Raw genomic sequence first — 19,896 nt, 5'->3', positions numbered from 1 at the left:
AGTATCTGGAGCATCAGCAATTGTGGGTTCGATTACAGACTCAAAATGGCCAGAAAAAGAACTTTCTTCTGAAACTCGTCAGTCTATTCTTGTTCTGAAAACAATGATAAACTTGGATTAGCAAACACAACGTACCATTGGAACACAGGACTGATGGTTGCTTATAATGGGCCTCTGTACACCTACGTAGATATTCCATAAAAAATTAGCCGTTTCCAGCTACAATAGCCATTTACAACATTAACAATGTCTACACTGTATTTCTGATCAATTTGATGTTATTTAAATGGACAAAAAAATTGCTTTTCTTTCGAAAACAAGGACATTTCTAAGTGACCCCAAACTTTTGAATGGTAGTGTATATATATAATCTGATTAAGTTAGATCTATAAACTTTTGTATATATATATAGTATATACCATTAGGGGAGCCTAAAGATAAATAATCCACTTGTTTAGAGATCTACATTTTTATCAGTTTTTAATAAAGCAGTTAAATCTAAGGTGAGAGTGTTGGGGGTAACTGTTCTTGCTCTGCATATCAACATGTTCCGATTTATTGCACATGTTCACAACAGCCATTACATCTATCTGGAAGGGTATTTGGCTATCCTAAAGAGAGATGTACTGAACGTGTAATATACATATTTTTTTAAATACAAAGAAGAGTAATAACTTGAGAAGGAATATAATAATAATAAGTCATTTAGCAGACACTCTTATCCAGAGCAATTAGGGTTATGCGCCTTGCTCAAGGGCACATCAACAGATTTTTCACCTAGTTGGCTCGGGGATTAGAACCAGCAACCTTTCGGTTACTGGCACAAAGCTCTTAACCACTAAGCTACCTGCCGCCCCATATATATATCAATGATTGTTACGGAAGCATATACAGTAAAAACTATAATTGAAAAGTAATCCTGTGTTTTAATCTATGGTTTCTGTTTGAGCATAGTAGAAAGAATGTATATCACTTTTATAAATATCCACTTGAACAAACACACATTAGTCTATCAATGTAATAACGATTATATGAAAAACAATAGTACTCCTAAAATTCTTCTTCTCTTTTATGTTTTTGAAAGATAATTGAAGAGAAAATGAAACAACCAAACAAAGATATTTATGATAAAAACAATAGTACCATATTTTAGTTAAAAATGTATATGTTTAATCCTTTGCACAAAATATAACATAAGTATTGTTGAAGATATTGTTGCTTATCTTTCTGCTAGTCTCATAACGTTTAGTATTTGTAGTCTCAGTTGTAGATTGTCCTTCTGACAGTAGCCATAATAGTCAACTTGGGCACATCCATTTCTGTTACTTTTTATATTGTTACACCAAAGGGCAATCTACAGCAATGGCAAGAACCACATTTATTTACATTTTTCTTTGTTTGGTGTTCCCCCTATCATGTGCACATAGCCTACATCACAGTCCAAGTGCATATTTGGTAAAATACTTTACAGAACGTTTTTCATGTATGATCACTCGGCCATGGCTTGGTTATGTACTGTACGAAACATTGAAGTATAGTTGACTATACACAGTGATTAATTAAACAATGGTAGACAAAACATTACACAAAACATTTTAATGAAGTGCTGTATACAGTTTACATTTACATTTTAGTCCTAAACAAACACAGACAAAGCATTAGCAAAACTTAACGCATAAAGTTAACACATCAATCTTTAGGAATAACAGAAACTAGGTCAACCATGATAATAGATAGCTCTCTCAGACAGATTAAACTGTGAACAAATGATGTTGAAGACTAAATATTTCAAATCTGCATCTTGAAAGGCCTCAATGTCATTGCCATCAGCATTCCCAATTAGAAACCCCTTACCAAAATGTATTTAACTAATGTACTCTTATTTAATTTACAATGGACTGATAATATACTTGATCACTATTGTCTTACATATTTTCCTATTGTCTTACACATTGTCCTATTGTCTTTCATATTGTCCTATTGTCTTTCATATTGTCCTATTGTCTTACACATTATCCTATTGTCTTTCACATTATCCTATTGTCTTACACATTATCCTATTGTCTTTCATATTGTCCTACTGTCTTTCATATTGTCCTATTGTCTTACACATTGTCTTATTGTCTTACATATTGTCCTATTGTCTTACACATTGTCTTATTGTCTTACACATGGCCAATTCCATATAATTTTTAGTTTGGTTACACATCTGCGAGTGTATACTGGCATAGGTGCATGTACGTGTGTACATAGGCTGACAGTATGTGTCTTTCAGATTGCAGGACTGTATAGGACAAAGGCAAAGCAGCTAGCAAGCTACTGCTCAGTGTCAGCTGTCACGGGCAGCCTAGCTGTTTGGAGAAGGAGGTGCTTTCTGTATCCATAAGTGTCCAGATATCCGTGTCCTTTGAATTGTTTGAATCCTTCTCGACCGTAATGTGATTTGTGGATTCAAATAAGGTATTTAAAATCTGTCTGTCTCTGTTTGTCTAGTCAGCCATTGCTACTTACTGTATGCTGAGTTCACCCAACTGTAGCTTCTCCGTCTCTTCCCTTTCCACAATCCATAGTGCCCCTATAAGGGCAAGGGAAATGATCCTAATTCTGCTTTTGTTGCATCTCAAATTACGGGAGCCTTCTTCTGACTACATGTGAATGGCACGTTACTCACACTCTCCATTTGTCTAATGTGGTGCTTGGTGCTAAATGTTCAGGGAACTCTCTCTCTCACTGGCATCCCCCGGTCACCCCCCTCCCAACCCCCACACACACACTGCTTGGGGTCGGAGAGCCCTCGGTGTGACTAAGACAGGGAAGCCCAGGTGGGGGTAGAGAGAAAGCACCATGGAGGGTTAGGTGAGTCAATGCCGATACAGAGGAATGGAAACTGGCTAACTGTCAGGGCCCCTCTGTCTCTGTTTGACTTGCTCTTCCTGGACACCCACCTTCTAACTACAAAACACACCAACACAATCCCCCCTGCTGACTGAAAAGGTTATGAGTTATTGTCTCACTTAGTACACAGTATTAGGCAATGGCATTCAACATGACATTCAGATTTGTGTTACTATAGGATAATCTAAAGTAAGTAAAAGTGCTCTTTTTTTCCAAAGTAAAGGAAGGGCATGAGGTGACACAACGTTATTGCAACATGAACAAGATGAGAGGAGCACTTCATCTCTAAAATGGAAACTCAAATGGAACAGTTTTTACGCCCACAGCCGCAGGTCTAGTGAAGATTGCTTAATATTGAAGATACAGTGCATTCGGAAAGTATTCAGACACCTTGACTGTTTCCACATTTTGTTACATTACAGCCTTATTCTAACATGGATTAAACAGTTTTTTTCCCCTCATCAATCTAATAATAATAATAATATGCCATTTAGCAGACGCTTTTATCCAAAGCGACTTACAGTCATCCGTGCATACATTTTTACATATGGGTGGTCCCGGGGATTGAACCCACTACCCTGGCGTTACAAGCGCCATGCTCTATCAATTAAGCTACAAAGGATCTACACACAATACCCCATAATGACAAAGCAAAAACAGGCTTTTAGAAATTGATGCAAATGTATTAAAAATAAAACACTGAAATATCACATTTATAGAAGTATTCAGACCCTTTACTCAGTACTTTGTTGAAGCACCTTTGGCAGCGATTACAGCCTTGAGTGTTCTTGGGTATGACGCTACAAGCTTGGCACACCTGTATTTGGGGAGTTTCTCCCATTCTTCTCTGCAGATCCTCTGAAGCTCTGTCAGGTTGGATGGGGAGCGTCGCTGCACAGCTTTTTTCAAGTCTCTCCAGAGATGTTCGATCGGGTTCAAGTCCAGGCTCTGGCTGGGCCACTCAAGGACATTCAGAGACTTGTCCCGAAGCCACTCCTATGTTGTCTTGGTTGTGTGCTTAGGGTTGTTGTCCTGTTGGAAGGTGAACCTTCGCCCCAGTCTGAGGTCCTGAGGGCGTTTTCATCAAGTATCTCTCTGTACTTTAATCCGTTCATCTTTCCCTCGATACAGACTATTCTCCCAGTCCCTGCTGCTGAGAAACATCCCCACAGTATGATGCTGCCACCACCATGCTTCACCATAGGGATGGTGCCAGGTTTCCTCCAGACATGACTCTTGGCATTCAGGCCAAAGAGTTCAATCCTGGGTTCATCAGACCAGAGAATCTAGTTTCTCATGGTCTGAGAGCCCTTTAGGTGCTTTTTGGCAAACTCCAAGCGGGCTGTCATGTGCCTTTTACTGAGGAGTGGTTTCCGTCTGGCCACTCTACCATAAAGGCCTGATTGGTGGAGTGCTGCAGAGATGGTTGTCCTTCTGGAAGGTTCTCTCATCTCCACAGAGAAACTCTGTAGCTCTGTCAGAGTGACCATCGGGTTCTTGGTCACCTCCCTGACCAAGGCCCTTCTCCCCCGATTGCTCAGTTTGGCTGGGCGGCCAGCTCTAGGTGGTTACAAACTTCTTCCATTTAAGAATGATGGAGGCCACTGTGTTCTTGGGGACCTTCAACGCTGCAGAAATGTTTTGGTACCCTCCCCCTGATCTGTGTCTCGAAACAATCCTGTCTCGGAGCTCTACGGACAATTCCTTCGACCTCATGGCTTGGTTTTTGCTCTGATATGCATTGTCAACTGTGGGACCTTATAAAATAATGTCCAATCAATTGAATTTACCACACGTGGACTCCAATCAAGTTGTAGAAACATCTCAAGGATGATCAATGGAAACAGGATGCACCTGAGCTCAAGTTCGAGTCTCATAGCAAAGGGTCTGAATACTTATGTAAATAAGGTATTTATGTTTCTTATTTTTAATACATTTGCCAAATTTTCTAAAAACCTATGTTTGCTTTGTCATTATGGGGTATTGTGTGTAGATTGATAAGGGGAAACAAGTATTTAATCAATTTTAGAATAAGGCTGTAACGTAACAAAATGTGGAGAAAGTCAAGGGGTCGGAATACTTTCCGAATCCACTGTATGTATTGAAGCTAAAGTCATTTTTCCACAATTGTACAGGATGTATAGGCTACAGCGTTGCGCCACAGGTGATGTCACTTGGCTGATCGCATGAGTTGGTGTCTGTAGCCTACACTCTTCCGGTAAGGCTATCTTTGAGTCAGGACTCTTTCCATAGAATGTACAGAAGCTTCGTTTTACATATCTTAGCTAACGGAAGAGAAACAAACAAGCACAAAGGTGTTAGGAGAAAGGACAGCGGCTTTTCTGAAACAGACCAGTAGAAGACGTCATTGGCTCTGTCCAGCGTGCTGAAACCGTCATGTCCTTGGCTAATTTTTGAGAGGGTAGCCAAACTGCTAATATAATGTGGGCGACACATTCGCCTACGCCAACATATAGGCAAGAGGTGATTATAATAGCCAGTATAGGGCTGGTTAGACTGTAGCGTAATAGCCTATCCATGTTGATACAGTCACATGCGTAAAAGGTGATAAATGAAGTGGATACAGTCTACAATGAGTCTAGGCTACAATTGAGTTGTCTTTTGAAAAATGTCAATGTATCAAAACATTGGGTCCTGCAGGCGGGTTTCCTTGCTCATTTTGTCTCTCATCCTCCTCAAAACCTAGGTTGTCCCCACTGAGTCATCGATACAACAGGTGCAGCCATTCTCATTTCCTCGACTTGAATCATCAATGGAAGTAGGCTAAAGTTAAACGGGCATATTTGTATAACGAACATCCCACTGGGCAGAGACATCAATTCAACCTCTATTCCACGTTGGTTCAACGTGGAAACAACGTTAATTGAACCAGTGTGTGCCCAGTGGGGTGAGTTTGGAGGGTTAAAACTATTAAATATTAAGGCATTAATCCTCTCTCTTAAAGCCTCCATTATATCGAAAGTATGTCTAAATCCAAACTGGGTTTCCAGCAGGCTACTAAAAGAGACACATCCAATGTTCAAAAAGGGGCTTTTTACCGTTATACAGATTAAAACCAACCATTTCCGGTGGATTGACAATGAAACCCTTTTTAAAGTATGCTCCTTTTAAAATGAAACCATACAGAGTTGGGTACAATTCCAATTTCATCCTCCAGAGGCAGAACAAATATTACAGCAAATAATAAACTCCAATGTACTGATAGAGGAAAGACCAATTTGTATAAGGAAGGTATCATGTTTATGAATGACATTGTAAATTGTAAATAAGAATGGTAAAATTGTCACACAAGCAATTAACAAATGTGTATGGAGATGTATTCTCAATACAAAAGTCTAACCAACTCACGCAGCTCTGCCACAAAAATGGAAGAAGCAATTACTCAAAGAAAAAGGAATGAATGGGTTTGTTTGCCATCAGTGAAAAACCATGCACGGTTTAAAATGACTAGTATAAATCGTAAAATGTAGCAGTTTCACTGAAGGGAGAGAGGTTTGACAACTATGCCGCATAAAATTCAAGATAGTTGGGAACCGATTTTTGAGGGGTTTATGAACGTATATACAAAACAACAATCGACACATCAATCCGTTATTTTCACTTAAACTATTATATAAAATTATCGCCACCAAAATAATGCTCAATATAGGTGGCCACCTACAACAACCAACAGTCAGCCCTTTTGGTACTGTCCTTCAGTGGCTCGCTCTTGGAGTCAGGTCCAGGAATGGTTAAGTCGTAATGTCTGTATTCAGATGGACCTACAAACAGTACTGTTAGCAGATCTGGAAAAAATAACACCATCAATCAATGGGAAATATGATTATATTCTTAGGTAGAATATTTATTTTTAGGGCAATCTCGGTAGAAATGGTACAAATACAGAAGTTCAAGACCCTCGTAAGACATCACAGTAAAATAGAAGGATGTATTGCAAAAGGAAATAGTAAAATGGTAGTGTAGTGGGAAAGATGGGTTAGTCTGTGGACATCTGAGGGTTACAATTAAGATTAGAGCGCACTGTGTGAATGAAAATAGCTGTAAGTAGGAGTAGAATACTTATTGTTGTCCATTAGTTTACTCCAATCAGGGAAGGGTTGGTACGGTTGGGGAAAAATAATAATACAAATAATAATAATAGGGGGATTAGAAATGATTCAAACAATTAGTTGGATAGAACCCAACATCTATCAATGCAAGTAGGCTGTTGTCATTTTTCGCAAAATTAGATTTTACTTTTGGTGAACTATTTCTTGCATTTAGGGGGCGATATAACCAAACATGTATTCACATCACTCAGTATATTTCATAAATAGGCCTTGTTATTTATGAGCCTTTATAGTTTTAGATTGTTATCAAAATTAATCCAAAAGTTATCCAAATTAATTTTGATTCAATGTTATTTTATTTGCACAAGAGAGGAACCTTAAATTGTCTTATAAGCAGAGCCTCACCCTTCAAAACAAAAATAAAATGTATTTCAATATTATCTTATCTCAAATCATGTCATTAACATAATATTCGACCTACAATTTATTGACCAGCTGCTTACAAAAGTCTTGAGAATCCTCGACAAATGAATAGCCTTTCTTTGAATCTTCTCAGAAGTCTTTCGCAATATGTACGTGCAGTAGTTTTTCTTTAAAAAAAAAAATATATATATATATATGTTTCAAAAGATCCTAAACTATTTTCAGACACCCAGGTGGCAGTTTATGTTCAAACATTTTAAGGAACTATGGCTGTGTGAAACTATTTCAGGGTTATTTCAGATTTCTAATCTGTTAAAGTCTAGGCTATCTATTAAACTTTGACTCCATGCACTGATTTAGGCTGTAGATTATTGAAATATAGGCCTATAGCCTAATTTGGACATAATATAGGCCTTCTACATGATAAATACATTATGTTGCAAAGATAATAGTAATACCAGAAATAAATAAAAAATATAATGTTTTTGTTAACATTATTTGAAACAAATATTGTCAAGTCTAGATAATAGCCTTTATAATTATAGACCTACTGATGATATTTTTCGGATATTCTTGCAATAGATGTTTATCAACGGGGCAGCACAGAATCTCGTCCTCAAAAGTGCATCTGCTGCTCTTGTCTTACATTCATTCCCCCCGTTGAAAGTTTGACTTCCATTCGCATTTGGCCTAGTCTTTACCTAGTTTTTGTCGCCACATTGTGTTGTGGGTTAGCGCACAGACCGCGTGCAGTTTGTGTGCAAAGCCAGCCTGTTGTGAGGCGCAGCGCGGATTGGTGGGCTCTAGACCACCTTGGGGTGCACGAGCTTTGTGCAAGACTCCTGCAATGAACCGGTTTAACAGTGATGAAAAATGACTTGGGGCGGGGTTTAAGGTTGTTTTGAGCTCCTCATGATACCGGTTTCTACATCCCAGGATGAAGATCTTGAAAGTATTGCTGTGCCAAAAGACATGAAAATAGTACAAAGGTGGATGCAGAAACTTGTTTTACTGTTATTTTGTCAAGGTAAGTATAGTATAGCCTACGGGTTTATTCCCTTCAGTGTAGGTTGGATAGTTTAAACTAAAGTAATCGATGGATTTCCATGATGTCGCCAGAATACATGCACTCTCATAGGCCTAGTTCATAAGTGTGGCTAAATATAATGTTTTAGCTTTATCAATCTGAAATGCAATTAGCCTAGGCCTATATGCACAACGTTCTTGGCATTCATGTAGTAAGCTGACTAAATAGGCTACTTTTATTGGAATAAACAATACCATTGTAATAAATAGCATAGTCTATTTCTATTTTAATTTCCATGTGAAGGGTCATTTAATTTGTGTTGTAGGTTTGTCTCTAGACTGTCTTTTTGTGAACAAAATAGTTTTAGGCTATAAGCTTGTAACCCCATTGAATAATTGATCACGTTTCAGTAATTTCAGTTATTTCAGTTTTTTAAATATATCTTTAAATAAGAAATGATTTATGTATTTATTTGTTGAATCTCTAATTTTTTCACAAACGCTATCAAAAACTCTCCAACTGAGTTCTCTAACAGAGAAAATGGATGGAGACCGAAACCTAAGGGCAACATGGTGATTTGGTTTCGAGTGAAGGACGCTGGAATGGAGTTTATTGCATCGTTTAATTCCAAGGATGGTATTAAGAAAAGCACAGACTTTTTTGACACCAAAGTCTTTTTACATTTTAGTCATTTAGCAGACGCTCTTATCCAGAGCGACTTACAGTTAGTGAGTGCATACATTTTTCATACTGGCCCCCCGTGGGAATCAAACCCACAACCTTGGCGTTGCAAGCGCCATGCTCTACCAACTGAGCTACACGGGGTCTTCAGTGGGGACCAGATAAGCGAAGACATCTTGATACTGAAGGCTTTCAAAAAGGCGCGAGATAGTGGCGTCTACAGCTGTGCATCAATCAACAGTAACGTGCTAGTGTATGGTGAAGTAACTCGACTTGCTGGGCCAGGTGAGTAGGCTAGCTAGGCTACATTACATAAATGAATTGTATCAGAATAATCAAGTTCTAGACAACAATGGCAACAATGGTTTTTCAATCAGAGGTTTATTGTAGCCAAGGCTATAGCCTAAATAAGTTTAAAACGGTCTGAAAGTTATCCATGCTAACAACACCTCACTTTTTCCTTTTTCTCTAGCCCCTCCACCTACAACAACCACGACGACGCCACCAATGACCACAGCCATAGAGCTAACCAGATCTACAACTACCAAGTTTTGATTCATCATCATCATCATCAACATTATTCTAATCATCATTGATAGGGTTGTTTTGGATAACCAATGTTAAACTGACTGGGTATTTGCCATTATCCAATGTGGTTGAACAAAAATGTGTTCCCTGTTTGACTTGTGTTTTTGCAGTGGGAAAGAAGGACCCTAGTACATCCTGTGATCTGATCATTTGGGCCCATTTGCTGCTGGCTGTGGCTTCCTCTTCCTCCTCCTCTTCATCACCATATGCCACTGCAACCGTGAGTCCTGCATATGTGTACACCCACTCATATCCTCATGTACCTACGAAACACCCACTTATATACACTCACCTGAAACACTCTTACCCACCAAGCAAAACAAGAGCATTGAACCTAGTTGATGGAAATACACTGTCACCATTACTCAGCTGTAATTTATGGCATTTTTCATACACTTTCTATATTTCAATGTTATAAGTAAATTATATCATTATTATTATTAATACTATATCACTATTCATTATTATTTATTTTTAAATGTTACAATTATTTTTGCTTTAAGTATAAGAGTAAAACGATGCCCACATCATTACAAAAGAAAGTCGGTTTTTACCTCTTTAGTATGGCAAACATATACAGTCAGGTCTGAAATGATTGACACCCTTGATAAAGATGAGCAAAAATGACTGTATAAAATAAATGATTCAAATACTGAGCTATATTGTATGCTACATTTATATTTAGTAAATTCTTTTTTTGTAAAACAATTGGGAAAGTATATTATTTTATACTAATACAATTGCACAGAGAAAGAGATTTTGTTTAACAAGTTTTAAAAAGGTAGGAGTCAAAATTATGGAAAATGATTGTGAGGATAACGACACAGAGCCTTTTTCTAAAATGTTTTATGAGATTGGAGAACATTCATCCATACAGAATCCTTCCAGATCCTTGATATCCTTCGTCTGCACTTCTGGACTGCTCTCTTCAATTCAAACCACAGATTTTCAATGGGGTTCAAGTCCAGAGACTGAGATGGCCATTGCAAAATGTTGATTTTGTGGTCAATTAACCTTTTCTTTGTGGATTTTAAGTAGTGGTTGGGGTTATTGTCTTGCTCGAAGATCCACTTGTGGCCAAGTTTCAGCCTCCTGGCAGAGGCAACCAGGTTTTTGGTTAAAATGTCCTGGTAAAGTTTATGATGCCGTTGACCTTAACAAGGGCCCCAGGACCAGTGAAGGCAAAATAGACCCATAACCAAAGATCCACCACCATATTTTACTGTAGGTATGAAGTACTTTTCTGCATGTGTTTGTGTTTTTCAACACCAAACCCACCACTCGTGTGCTTGGCCAAAGAGCTCTATTTTCATGTCATATGTCCATAGCACCGGTTCCAATCCAAGTGCCAATGCCTTTTATCAAAATGCAGGCGGTGCTATGGTCAGATGACATTAAAATAAGAGTTATTTGGCCATGCACACCAGTGCTGGGTTTGGCGTTGTTTCTCTGAGCAATTGTAGTAGTATAAAATAATATCATTTCCCCAAGAAATGTAGCATACAATATAGCTCAGTATTTGTATTATTTATTTTATACAGTCTCTTTATCAAGGGTGCCAATAATTATGGACCAGACTGTTAAGACTCTATTCAATCCGCATCACAGAAGTTCAGATTTACAGCGTGATATCAATTTAAAGGCAATGTTCCCGCTTTAGCGGAGACTGCTTTCATGGTAAACGCTGCATATGTCGGCTCAATCGGAAATGACCATGACATTTCTATTGCGGAATCAGTAACGCTTCATCTTTACAGATTGAATAGAACCCTATGTACTGTTATAATGTACGTAGAAATTAGAGAAGGTCCGCACTTTTGGGAGTTTTCTCCCCCCAAACGACCCAACAGAGTTTGTAGTTAGAAAGACAAGTTTCTCTTATATTTTTCTCTTGTACTCAGGCCAAGAAGGGGAGCACCAGGGAAACAACATCCTATAGCCAACAACAAACTAATATATTATTTGGAATATTATGGTTCAGTATTTATAGTAAAGTAATTACAACTATTGCTGAAAAAAACAAGACAGCCCAAAACAACTATATATATATTTAAAATATTGAACAGATTAAAACTTCGACCTGACATTCACAATGTAGTTAGTGATGCTTATGACACAGCTGTTCATTGTCTATTCTTCTCACAGACAAAGATTTCCACTGAGAAAGAGGGAAACAAGATGGTGCAATGTCTCTTTGCTATGAACAATTCAATGGATTCTATTTGATACACTTGAATTGTAACACCTTTTATCTAGTTGAAATAGCCTAATACTCACTCTTCATTTCATCAACATACTGGCTTTATGGCAACTTTGTGAATATGATTCATGTCATTACTCTAATAAATGGAGATGTATTGCTTGTAGCTAAGTTTATACGGATGTAATAAGATACTTTTCACTTTCTTACTTTCATGTTCTGTAAATAATACCAAAGACAAGCTCTGCAGTGATGAATCTTCCATAAAACTAATGTAAAAAAAAAAATGTATGCCTCAAATTGTTGTAATTCTTCCCCATACTATTCAGTTTCGTATATTTGGAAGAAAGTAATATTTTTGGAATACTTGAATGATTGTACCATTGTGTATATACAACATGAGTGTTCTTGTAACTGTAAAGGCATGTTAATGTGAAATTCTCTGTCTCCGTTAATTTATATTACTAATCTCTTACAATCTGAATGATGAGACAGAAATTGTAAAACTACAAAGCTTTTTTATTTTAATTTTTTGTTTACAACTCTTTAAATCTATTCAAATTCTACTCCACAAGCGTCCAAGGCTGTTGCACTCTAAAAACCACCAATGTCAGAGGAGGGAACAGCATTGTAAAACTAAACAAAATTTAAAAACTACTGAGCTGCTTCGGACAATAGAAAGATTTTCCTAATATTACATGTGAAATCCTTTCTAAAATATATATAAGTATTCCCTTTACTGCAACAAAATATACAGTAAGTTGCCTATACCAAATGACCCTCCTACAAATTATGTATCCTACTACTGTCATTAATTGTTTTTGGCATTTTCTTATTGCCATTTTATTGGCAAAGTACATTTAGGCTACCCCATGTTAGCTACAAAAATTGTGTTTCTGTTTTTCGGTTGTTGAGGCACAAGTAGTTACTACAGACACTTGAATACTGAATACACACAGCAAACCAATTATTTTTCACATATATTTTTATTAAATTAGAATTCCCATTTCCAAAATATCTCTCAAGTTTTGAGTTTGAGACCTGCACCGAAATACTATATGTAGAATTCTGTCATACCAGCTTTTTGAGTAGAAGTGAAAGCCCTTGGGACTGTGTTTTACAGTATACAAACAAAAGCAGTTTACAGAGGTAGTGACCACCCAAGTTTACTTGTAAGTGCACTTTCGGAAACCAATACATTCTTCTACGAGGCAAAGTACACACATATAGACCCTTCTTGATAGATATCGCTTTACAGAAAGTAAATATATAGAATTGCATGAGCTCTCAGATGTATCCGTACCAAGCAGATCATTTCCTGTAAATCCTTTTACACGTTTCAATATTGTAAACTAAGTGTTATCATCAAACTAAGCAGACTATGCTGTATGCTAGTGTCTTATGTTGGCAGTCCACATAACAGAAAACTCGCTTTTCTGTGTAAAACAAGATTGCACAGACATCACAATCCTATATACCCACTATATACTGTTCCTAAACCCAGATCACGCTCACTATTACCCAACATTGTAGCAATGTTGAAGCAACGTCACTGCAACATTGGGGCAATACAGACTGTTAGCTAGGATGGACAGTCAGTCAGGCCACTTGTGGGCAACACCTCCATTTTATATTCCTCACAGGATTGGACAGATGCTCTCTCTCTTTCTCTCTCTCGCTCTCTCTTTATTTTGCTCTCCTCATCTCAAAGGAAAGAAACCAAAACAAGTACAATCTTCTTACAATCTTCTGTCATGTGCGAAACCAAGCAGGAAAGGCGTTGCACACAGTGTGTGTGTGTGTGTAAGTGTGTGTGTGGTCATGTTTGTTTTTCATCCAGTATACATTCTCCACCATTTAGAAAAATAGAATCATCGTTCACAGCAGCTCCCTCTAGTGGCGCCTCCATGTGGCAGGGGACATGTAGTGCGCTAGAAACCTGCAATACATAAAAACAGTCAATGTCACAGGAGAAGACAAAGAAATCCTGTACTAAGACACTAAATCAGACTAAATTGTATGTATGCTAGTACTTTAGGGAATATAAGGAATATAGAAGCCTGCATTGTAGCATCACAGTCACATTGTTTCAAGTTGGTTGAGTCTTGTAGGCTACTTTTGAAATCTGTGCTCCTGAGGTACTTGATGGTCAAGTCCTTACCTAGAGGTCTAGCTCTTGCCACCCTTAGTTTTGGATCCTGGCACTACGTCTGAACTCAGCTTTCCAGACAGGTGGTCTATGGCTGATGGATCCTCCTCCTGTTGTTTCTGAGACCAAAGGTCAAGTCAATTAGCGGACATTTATATCATATCACATGAATATGGGCATGTATCTCAAATGATTATTAGGATCTAATTTCATTCAGGTTTTCTCAAGGTATAGTTTTCTTACCTTTGACTTAGACCGTGACTTGCTGTTGCTCTGCAATAAACAAAATTGACACCTTGTTCAGTGTGGCTACAACTTCAGGGAGCGCTATGGTAAAGTGATACGGGAGACTTGTAATACATCTCGATAAGACTAGAGGGCACTGTAAGACAATCAACAACCATATCTGTTTCTCCATAAACAGAGAATCAATGGAAAGTTAGTCTTCCAGTGGAGGCTGGTGGGAGGAGCTATAGGAGGATGGGCTCATTGTAATGGGTGGAATGGAATTAATGGAACGGAGTCAAACATGCGGTTTCCATATGTTTGATACTGTTCCATTTATTCCATTCCAGCCATTACAATGAGCCCATCCTCCTACCGCTCTTCCCATCAGCCTCCACTGTTGTCTTCATATACTAGCAGATCTCATTAGAAATATGTTGAATGTTTTGGGGCATAATATGTCAGCTTCAGAGATATGTAACTACAATGGTTAAATGTCACTCTTTTGACATATTCTAATGAGACCATGTTGCTGCTAGATACCCTGCTCACCTTTGGCTTGTCTCCTTTGGATTTGAACTCAGGGGCATCTGGGAGCAGGGTGCCTGCCAGGTCATCCAGAACAGGGCCAGACATGGGCTAGACAGAGAAACACAAACAGCCAGCCAATTCATAAACCTGCCAACCAACAAAACATCTCAGGGCCTGTATTCAAAAAGCATCTCAGTGTAGGTGCTGATGTCCTGTCTATATAATGTTATTCATTATGATCCAAACGGCAAAACTGACCCTAGATCAGCATTCCTAATCGGAGACTCACTTTGGTGTTTGTTTGTCAGTCTGCAGTATGGGAGGAATTCAGACCCGAGTTACGCACGTGTAAATGGAACTTAATTCCCTTTTTATGCACTTTTCTCTCTGCGCTTATTCTGACCTTGAACTTCAGCATGGGGGAACGCACGTGCCAGCCAGCTATACTTTTGGGGTGGAGATCACAGAAATGGAGGAGTGGCAGAGGTGTCTTCTGAAGTGTTCCAAGTGGAAAAACCTCAACTTTCCTTTTTTCAATAGAAATAACACCATTCTCCATGCACTGTAATTTATAAATTGATAAGCGCTAGGATAATGAGTAATCCATTTGGAGAATGGGGATTGTTAATACAAATAGCAATTGTTTGATATGATTTTTCCTCATGATCACTGGAGACTAATGTGAAACCAGTCATATGGAAGCAAACTGAAAATCATATCAGCATCATGTATTTCGGCCCCTTTTCCACAGTGAAGTAGGCTATAAATAGCTGTGCCGTTTTTCAGAATTGTAATTGTATGTCCTCGTAATTTGCGGGGATTAAATTTGGAGATCCAAGTAGCCGGCTTTTGGCCGATACAAAAAAAATAGAAAAGCGATAAATAAAAATTGCCGACGGCCAATTGTCCGGGAGAAGAAGGAACAAATCCCATTGCGAAATAATAATGTTTTTTAGCCCATTCATTGATGGAAATACCAGTCTGGACATACATTTGACTGGTCATGCTTATCGCTGTAGGTTAATTTGCATAATGTTGTGGAATTAAATTTGCACGTGTGTACAGTATATTCGTTATGTATCTTATTTATCACATGCCTACAGCATACAGAGCCTTTGAGCGGTAAATCTGTCAGACAGCACAAGAGCTGCTACTACAGCATCTCAAACAGCAAATACAGAGGCAAGGGAAGGCAGGCTTCATCAGCGCGTCACACACCACTTTGCAATGAGCTGAAGGCAGTATACATTTTGAAAACATATACTTAATTGTTTGAAGCCTGAACGTGATACTACATATTATGAGGCATGTCTTACCTTGCTTCAAAGTAGCCTAGCCAAAATCAGACCATATCCGTTGAGGCAATTATTTTATATCAACTTTCTTTCATTGTCCAGTAGCCAAAGGCACAATCCTAGTCATATTAGCAACCCATGCTAGTTGTTGCATATTAGACCTCCCCTCTTTCTAAATTTTAAACAGATATTTTTGTCTCCGTCACATGAAACTGCTCGGATCCAGTCACCCAAGTCATTGACTGTTCTCTCTGCTACTGCACGGCAAGCGGTACTGGAGTGCCAAGTCTAGGTCCAAAAGGCTCCTTAACAGCTTCTACCCCCAAGCCATAAGACTGCTGAACAATTAATCAAATGGCCACCTGGACTATTTGCATTGACCTACATGTACAAATTACCTCGACTAACCTGTACCCCCGCACATTGACGGTACCGGTACCCGCTGTATATAGCTTAATTATTGTTATTTTATTGTGTTACTTTTTTAAACTTTAGTTTATTTAGTAAATATTTTCTGTTATGATGAGTTTCTGGTATTGAGAAGTTCAAGATGCAAGAATTTACTTAGACATTCTGTGGAGATTTTATACCAATTTTTTATTGGATCACGAGCTCGTAGGTTCATCTAACAAACGGACATGGCTTTGCCCTTCGTCAGTTGAACTGCCCACACATACAAATCTAACCTCCTTTATACTCTTGGTTATACTCCCTTTCACATACATCTGGCAGCCATCATAGCACTCCCTTTCTCTGTTGTTATTACCCTTTGCCCCAGGTCATTATATCCTGTCTATCAATCATACTACCATAAACATCAGTAATCTCCTTTGGCATAATGGAATGTAGACTTTCTGTCTCCTAACCACTTATCTAGTAACTCTAACCTGTTCCCCACGATACTATGACATGACATCATTACACTATAAAAACATGATATCAATAACTCTATTTTCTTAAAACTGCATTGTTGGTTAAGGGCTTGTAAGTAAGCATTTCACGGTAAGGTCTACACCTGTTGTATTCAGTGCATGTGACAAATAACATTTGATTTGATGTGCGGTTCGGTTTTGACAACTAATTGCATTATGGAACAAACATTCACGCATAGCCTACAGCCTTGTGCGCACTGCTGCGCCTATAATGTGAAGAAATAATCGTTTATCAATATTTTAAGCTAAACTTTCTAATCTGTTGTATCAGACTCATTGCTTAAAAATATATATATGTAGCCTAGGCCTACTGGTTGTATGAATTTGGGATCCATTTTCCCACAACTGTCCCAGAGTCTGTTTGGAATAGGCTATTTCTTTCTCGACAAGCTGACCAATAGAATAGGTTAACCTTTCTACTATGGAGGATTTTAGATTGACATAGGCTAGTGACTTTGCTGTTCGTTATTCGTCTTGTTGGCTGAGGAAAGGTAAATGTGGACAGTTAGTCTAACATCTTCAAAGTGCGCATCTGAATTAGGTAAGAAGGACCGCACATCGTTGCATCCTCGACTTGCATGTTCTGTTAATATTAATTACCATTAATAGTGCCTAAAGGCTCTCCAAACCAGTTTTAAATACTTTCCTAAACCCTAAATAATCTACAAGATCAGAGTATTTTTAAATCTACCAATTGGTCCTGAAACAAAGACGAATATGCATATATTTAGATGGCTTTCTTTTATTGATCCCCAATATTCTGAACCCGTTCTCTATATTTTCTAGTCTAGTGAATCTTTCAACAACATTCTTAAGGTACACCGTATTTAAAGGGATGGCTTTAGATAAATGTAGGAGAGAGTGGGGTAAATTGAGCCAAAGGGTTAGTTGAGCCACCCCTTGTTTCCAGGAAACCATACACAAAATTAATAATGTGACTAAATATTTAGGAAGAAGTCATGTGAAAGAGTCTGTGAAAGAAGAAACCACATGGAAAAAGTGGTAAGCAAAAACTGATTTTCACAAAGTCAAATGAATTTATTGTGTTATAGGTGTCATGATGCTTGTATCTAAACCTAGGTAGATAGTTTTAAGATTGATTTATACATCAGTTGGGGTCTCTATAAGCAGTGGTGCAAAGTACTTAAGTAGAAATACTTTAAAGTACTACTTAAGTAGTTTTTGGGGGTATCTGTACATTACTTTACTTTCCTATTTATATATCTTTGACTACTTTTACTTTACATTCCTTAAGAAAATATTGTTTTACTCCATACATTTTCCTTGACACCCAAAAGTACTCGTTACATTTTGAATGCTTAGCAGGACAGGGAAATGGTCCAATTCATGCACTTATCAACAGAACATCCCTGGTCATCCCTACTGCCTCTGATCTGGCGGACTCACTAAACACACATGCTTAGTTTGTAAATTATGTCTGAATGTTGGAGTGTGCCTCTGGCTATCCGTAAATTTAAAAAACAAGAAAATGGTGCCGTCTGGTTTGCTTAATAAGCAATTTGAAATGATTTATACTTTTACATTTGATACTTAAGTATATTTTAGTAATTACATTTACTTTTGATTCTTAAATATATTTTAAACCAAATAGTTTTAGACTCATACTCAAGTACAATTTTACTGGGTGACTTTTACTTGAGTCATTTTCTATTAAGGTATCTTTACTTTTGTATGACAATTTGATACTTTTCCCACCACTGTCTATAAGCTACAATATGAGGTCCTAAACATAGCATGAAAGTGCATCCTTGTAGCTGTTTGAGCTAATATAGTCAAAATGTTTGAGCCAATGGCCACCATACCCCATACAAATTATGATTACATTTTGTCAGTGTTATGCATAAGTATTTTTGCAATGTGTCATGCATATGAACTCAAGTTCTGTTGGGCTCCCGAGTGGCGCAGCGGTTTAAGGCACTGCATCACAGTGCTTGAGGCGTCACTACAGACCCCCTGGTTCGATTCCAGGCTGTATCACAACCGGCCGTGATTGGGAGTCCCATAGGGCGGCGCACAATTGGCCCAGCGTCGTCCGGGTTTGGCCGGTGTAGGCCGTAATTTTAAATAAGAATTTGTTCTTAACTGACTTGCCTAGTTAAATAAAGGTTAAATTAAAAAAATATATATATTGTTTTTATTGTTACAGAGCAGACATCAAGCTCTGTGTATACAAATGTAAAACAAGCAGACCCCTTGAGGTTCTTGAGAGAGCAGCCAATGAACTGAGAGAAAGGAAGAAGTCCATTTGAGCAGCAGCAAGTGATGGAAAAATAGACTGAATGACACTGAAGAGGTACATTGACAAAAAAGAAAATGAACATGTACCTGTGTGAAAGAGAGGCTACGGTAGAGTAGCAGAGGCACACAAAGTTTTATCTGATGATGACATGGAGTCTGAGCTAAATATATTAAGAATTTCGCGGACCAGTTTCATGGGCTTAGTAGCCTCAAATGCAGAGAGTGTGCAAGGGATCCACACCTGCAGAGTGGGTTACGCACCTGCATTCGGTGAGTCTGAATACCAACTACTGAGAAGTGCTTAAATCACAAAGCGTCAAAAAGGCATCGATTTCCTAAGTCTGAATCGGGCCCTATGTACGTACCTCCAGACTGGGCTGTGTCTGCTTTGTTGTCACCACTACTGAGGTTGCAGCAGGACCAGCTGAGGAAGAGAAGTCGCTAGACAAGAGGTCGAGGGCATTGCTGTCATCCATAGATGGCTGTAAGGAAGGAGGAAGATGGTCAGCAGTGTACATACGGTTTACATGAATTCAACATTACTTTTATGAGTTGCACTGTGTTCAACACAGTATGACATTGAATACGACTGATCTGTACGCTTATAGATACAATTGGACA

General features: G+C 38.3%; 1 protein-coding gene and 1 pseudogene across 21 annotated transcripts in view; one reads left to right on the top strand and one right to left on the bottom strand.

Moving 5' to 3' along the window:
* Nucleotides 1-8,360: 8,360 nt before the first annotated feature.
* Nucleotides 8,361-11,846, top strand: LOC311115985 (annotated as a pseudogene). Its single transcript has 8 exons — nt 8,361-8,419; nt 8,928-9,074; nt 9,231-9,381; nt 9,569-9,644; nt 9,778-9,908; nt 10,188-10,226; nt 11,586-11,659; nt 11,830-11,846. The product of its transcript is annotated as an uncharacterized misc_RNA (transcript).
* Nucleotides 11,847-12,851: 1,005 nt separating this feature from the next.
* LOC311115986 (calpastatin-like) overlaps nt 12,852-19,896 on the bottom strand; it is a 48,004-nt gene continuing 40,959 nt past the window's right edge. For all 20 annotated transcript variants that reach the window (XM_084191115.1, XM_084191101.1, XM_084191102.1 and 17 more), the window contains 5 exons: nt 19,641-19,757; nt 14,811-14,897; nt 14,277-14,306; nt 14,046-14,152; nt 12,852-13,823 (listed from right to left, as the gene is read on the bottom strand). In XM_084191115.1, coding sequence (XP_084047241.1) covers nt 14,054-14,152; nt 14,277-14,306; nt 14,811-14,897; nt 19,641-19,757 — 333 coding nt within the window. In that variant the 3' untranslated portion in view covers nt 12,852-13,823; nt 14,046-14,053. The remainder of the gene's footprint in view (nt 13,824-14,045; nt 14,153-14,276; nt 14,307-14,810; nt 14,898-19,640; nt 19,758-19,896) is intronic.

This window comes from Coregonus lavaretus (genome assembly GCF_964263955.1).
Source record: "Coregonus lavaretus genome assembly, contig: HAP1_SCAFFOLD_2857, whole genome shotgun sequence".
Classification (NCBI taxonomy): domain Eukaryota; kingdom Metazoa; phylum Chordata; class Actinopteri; order Salmoniformes; family Salmonidae; genus Coregonus; species Coregonus lavaretus.
Note: the sequence above shows the minus strand (reverse complement) of the source record. Positions and strands in the feature narration are given on the sequence as shown.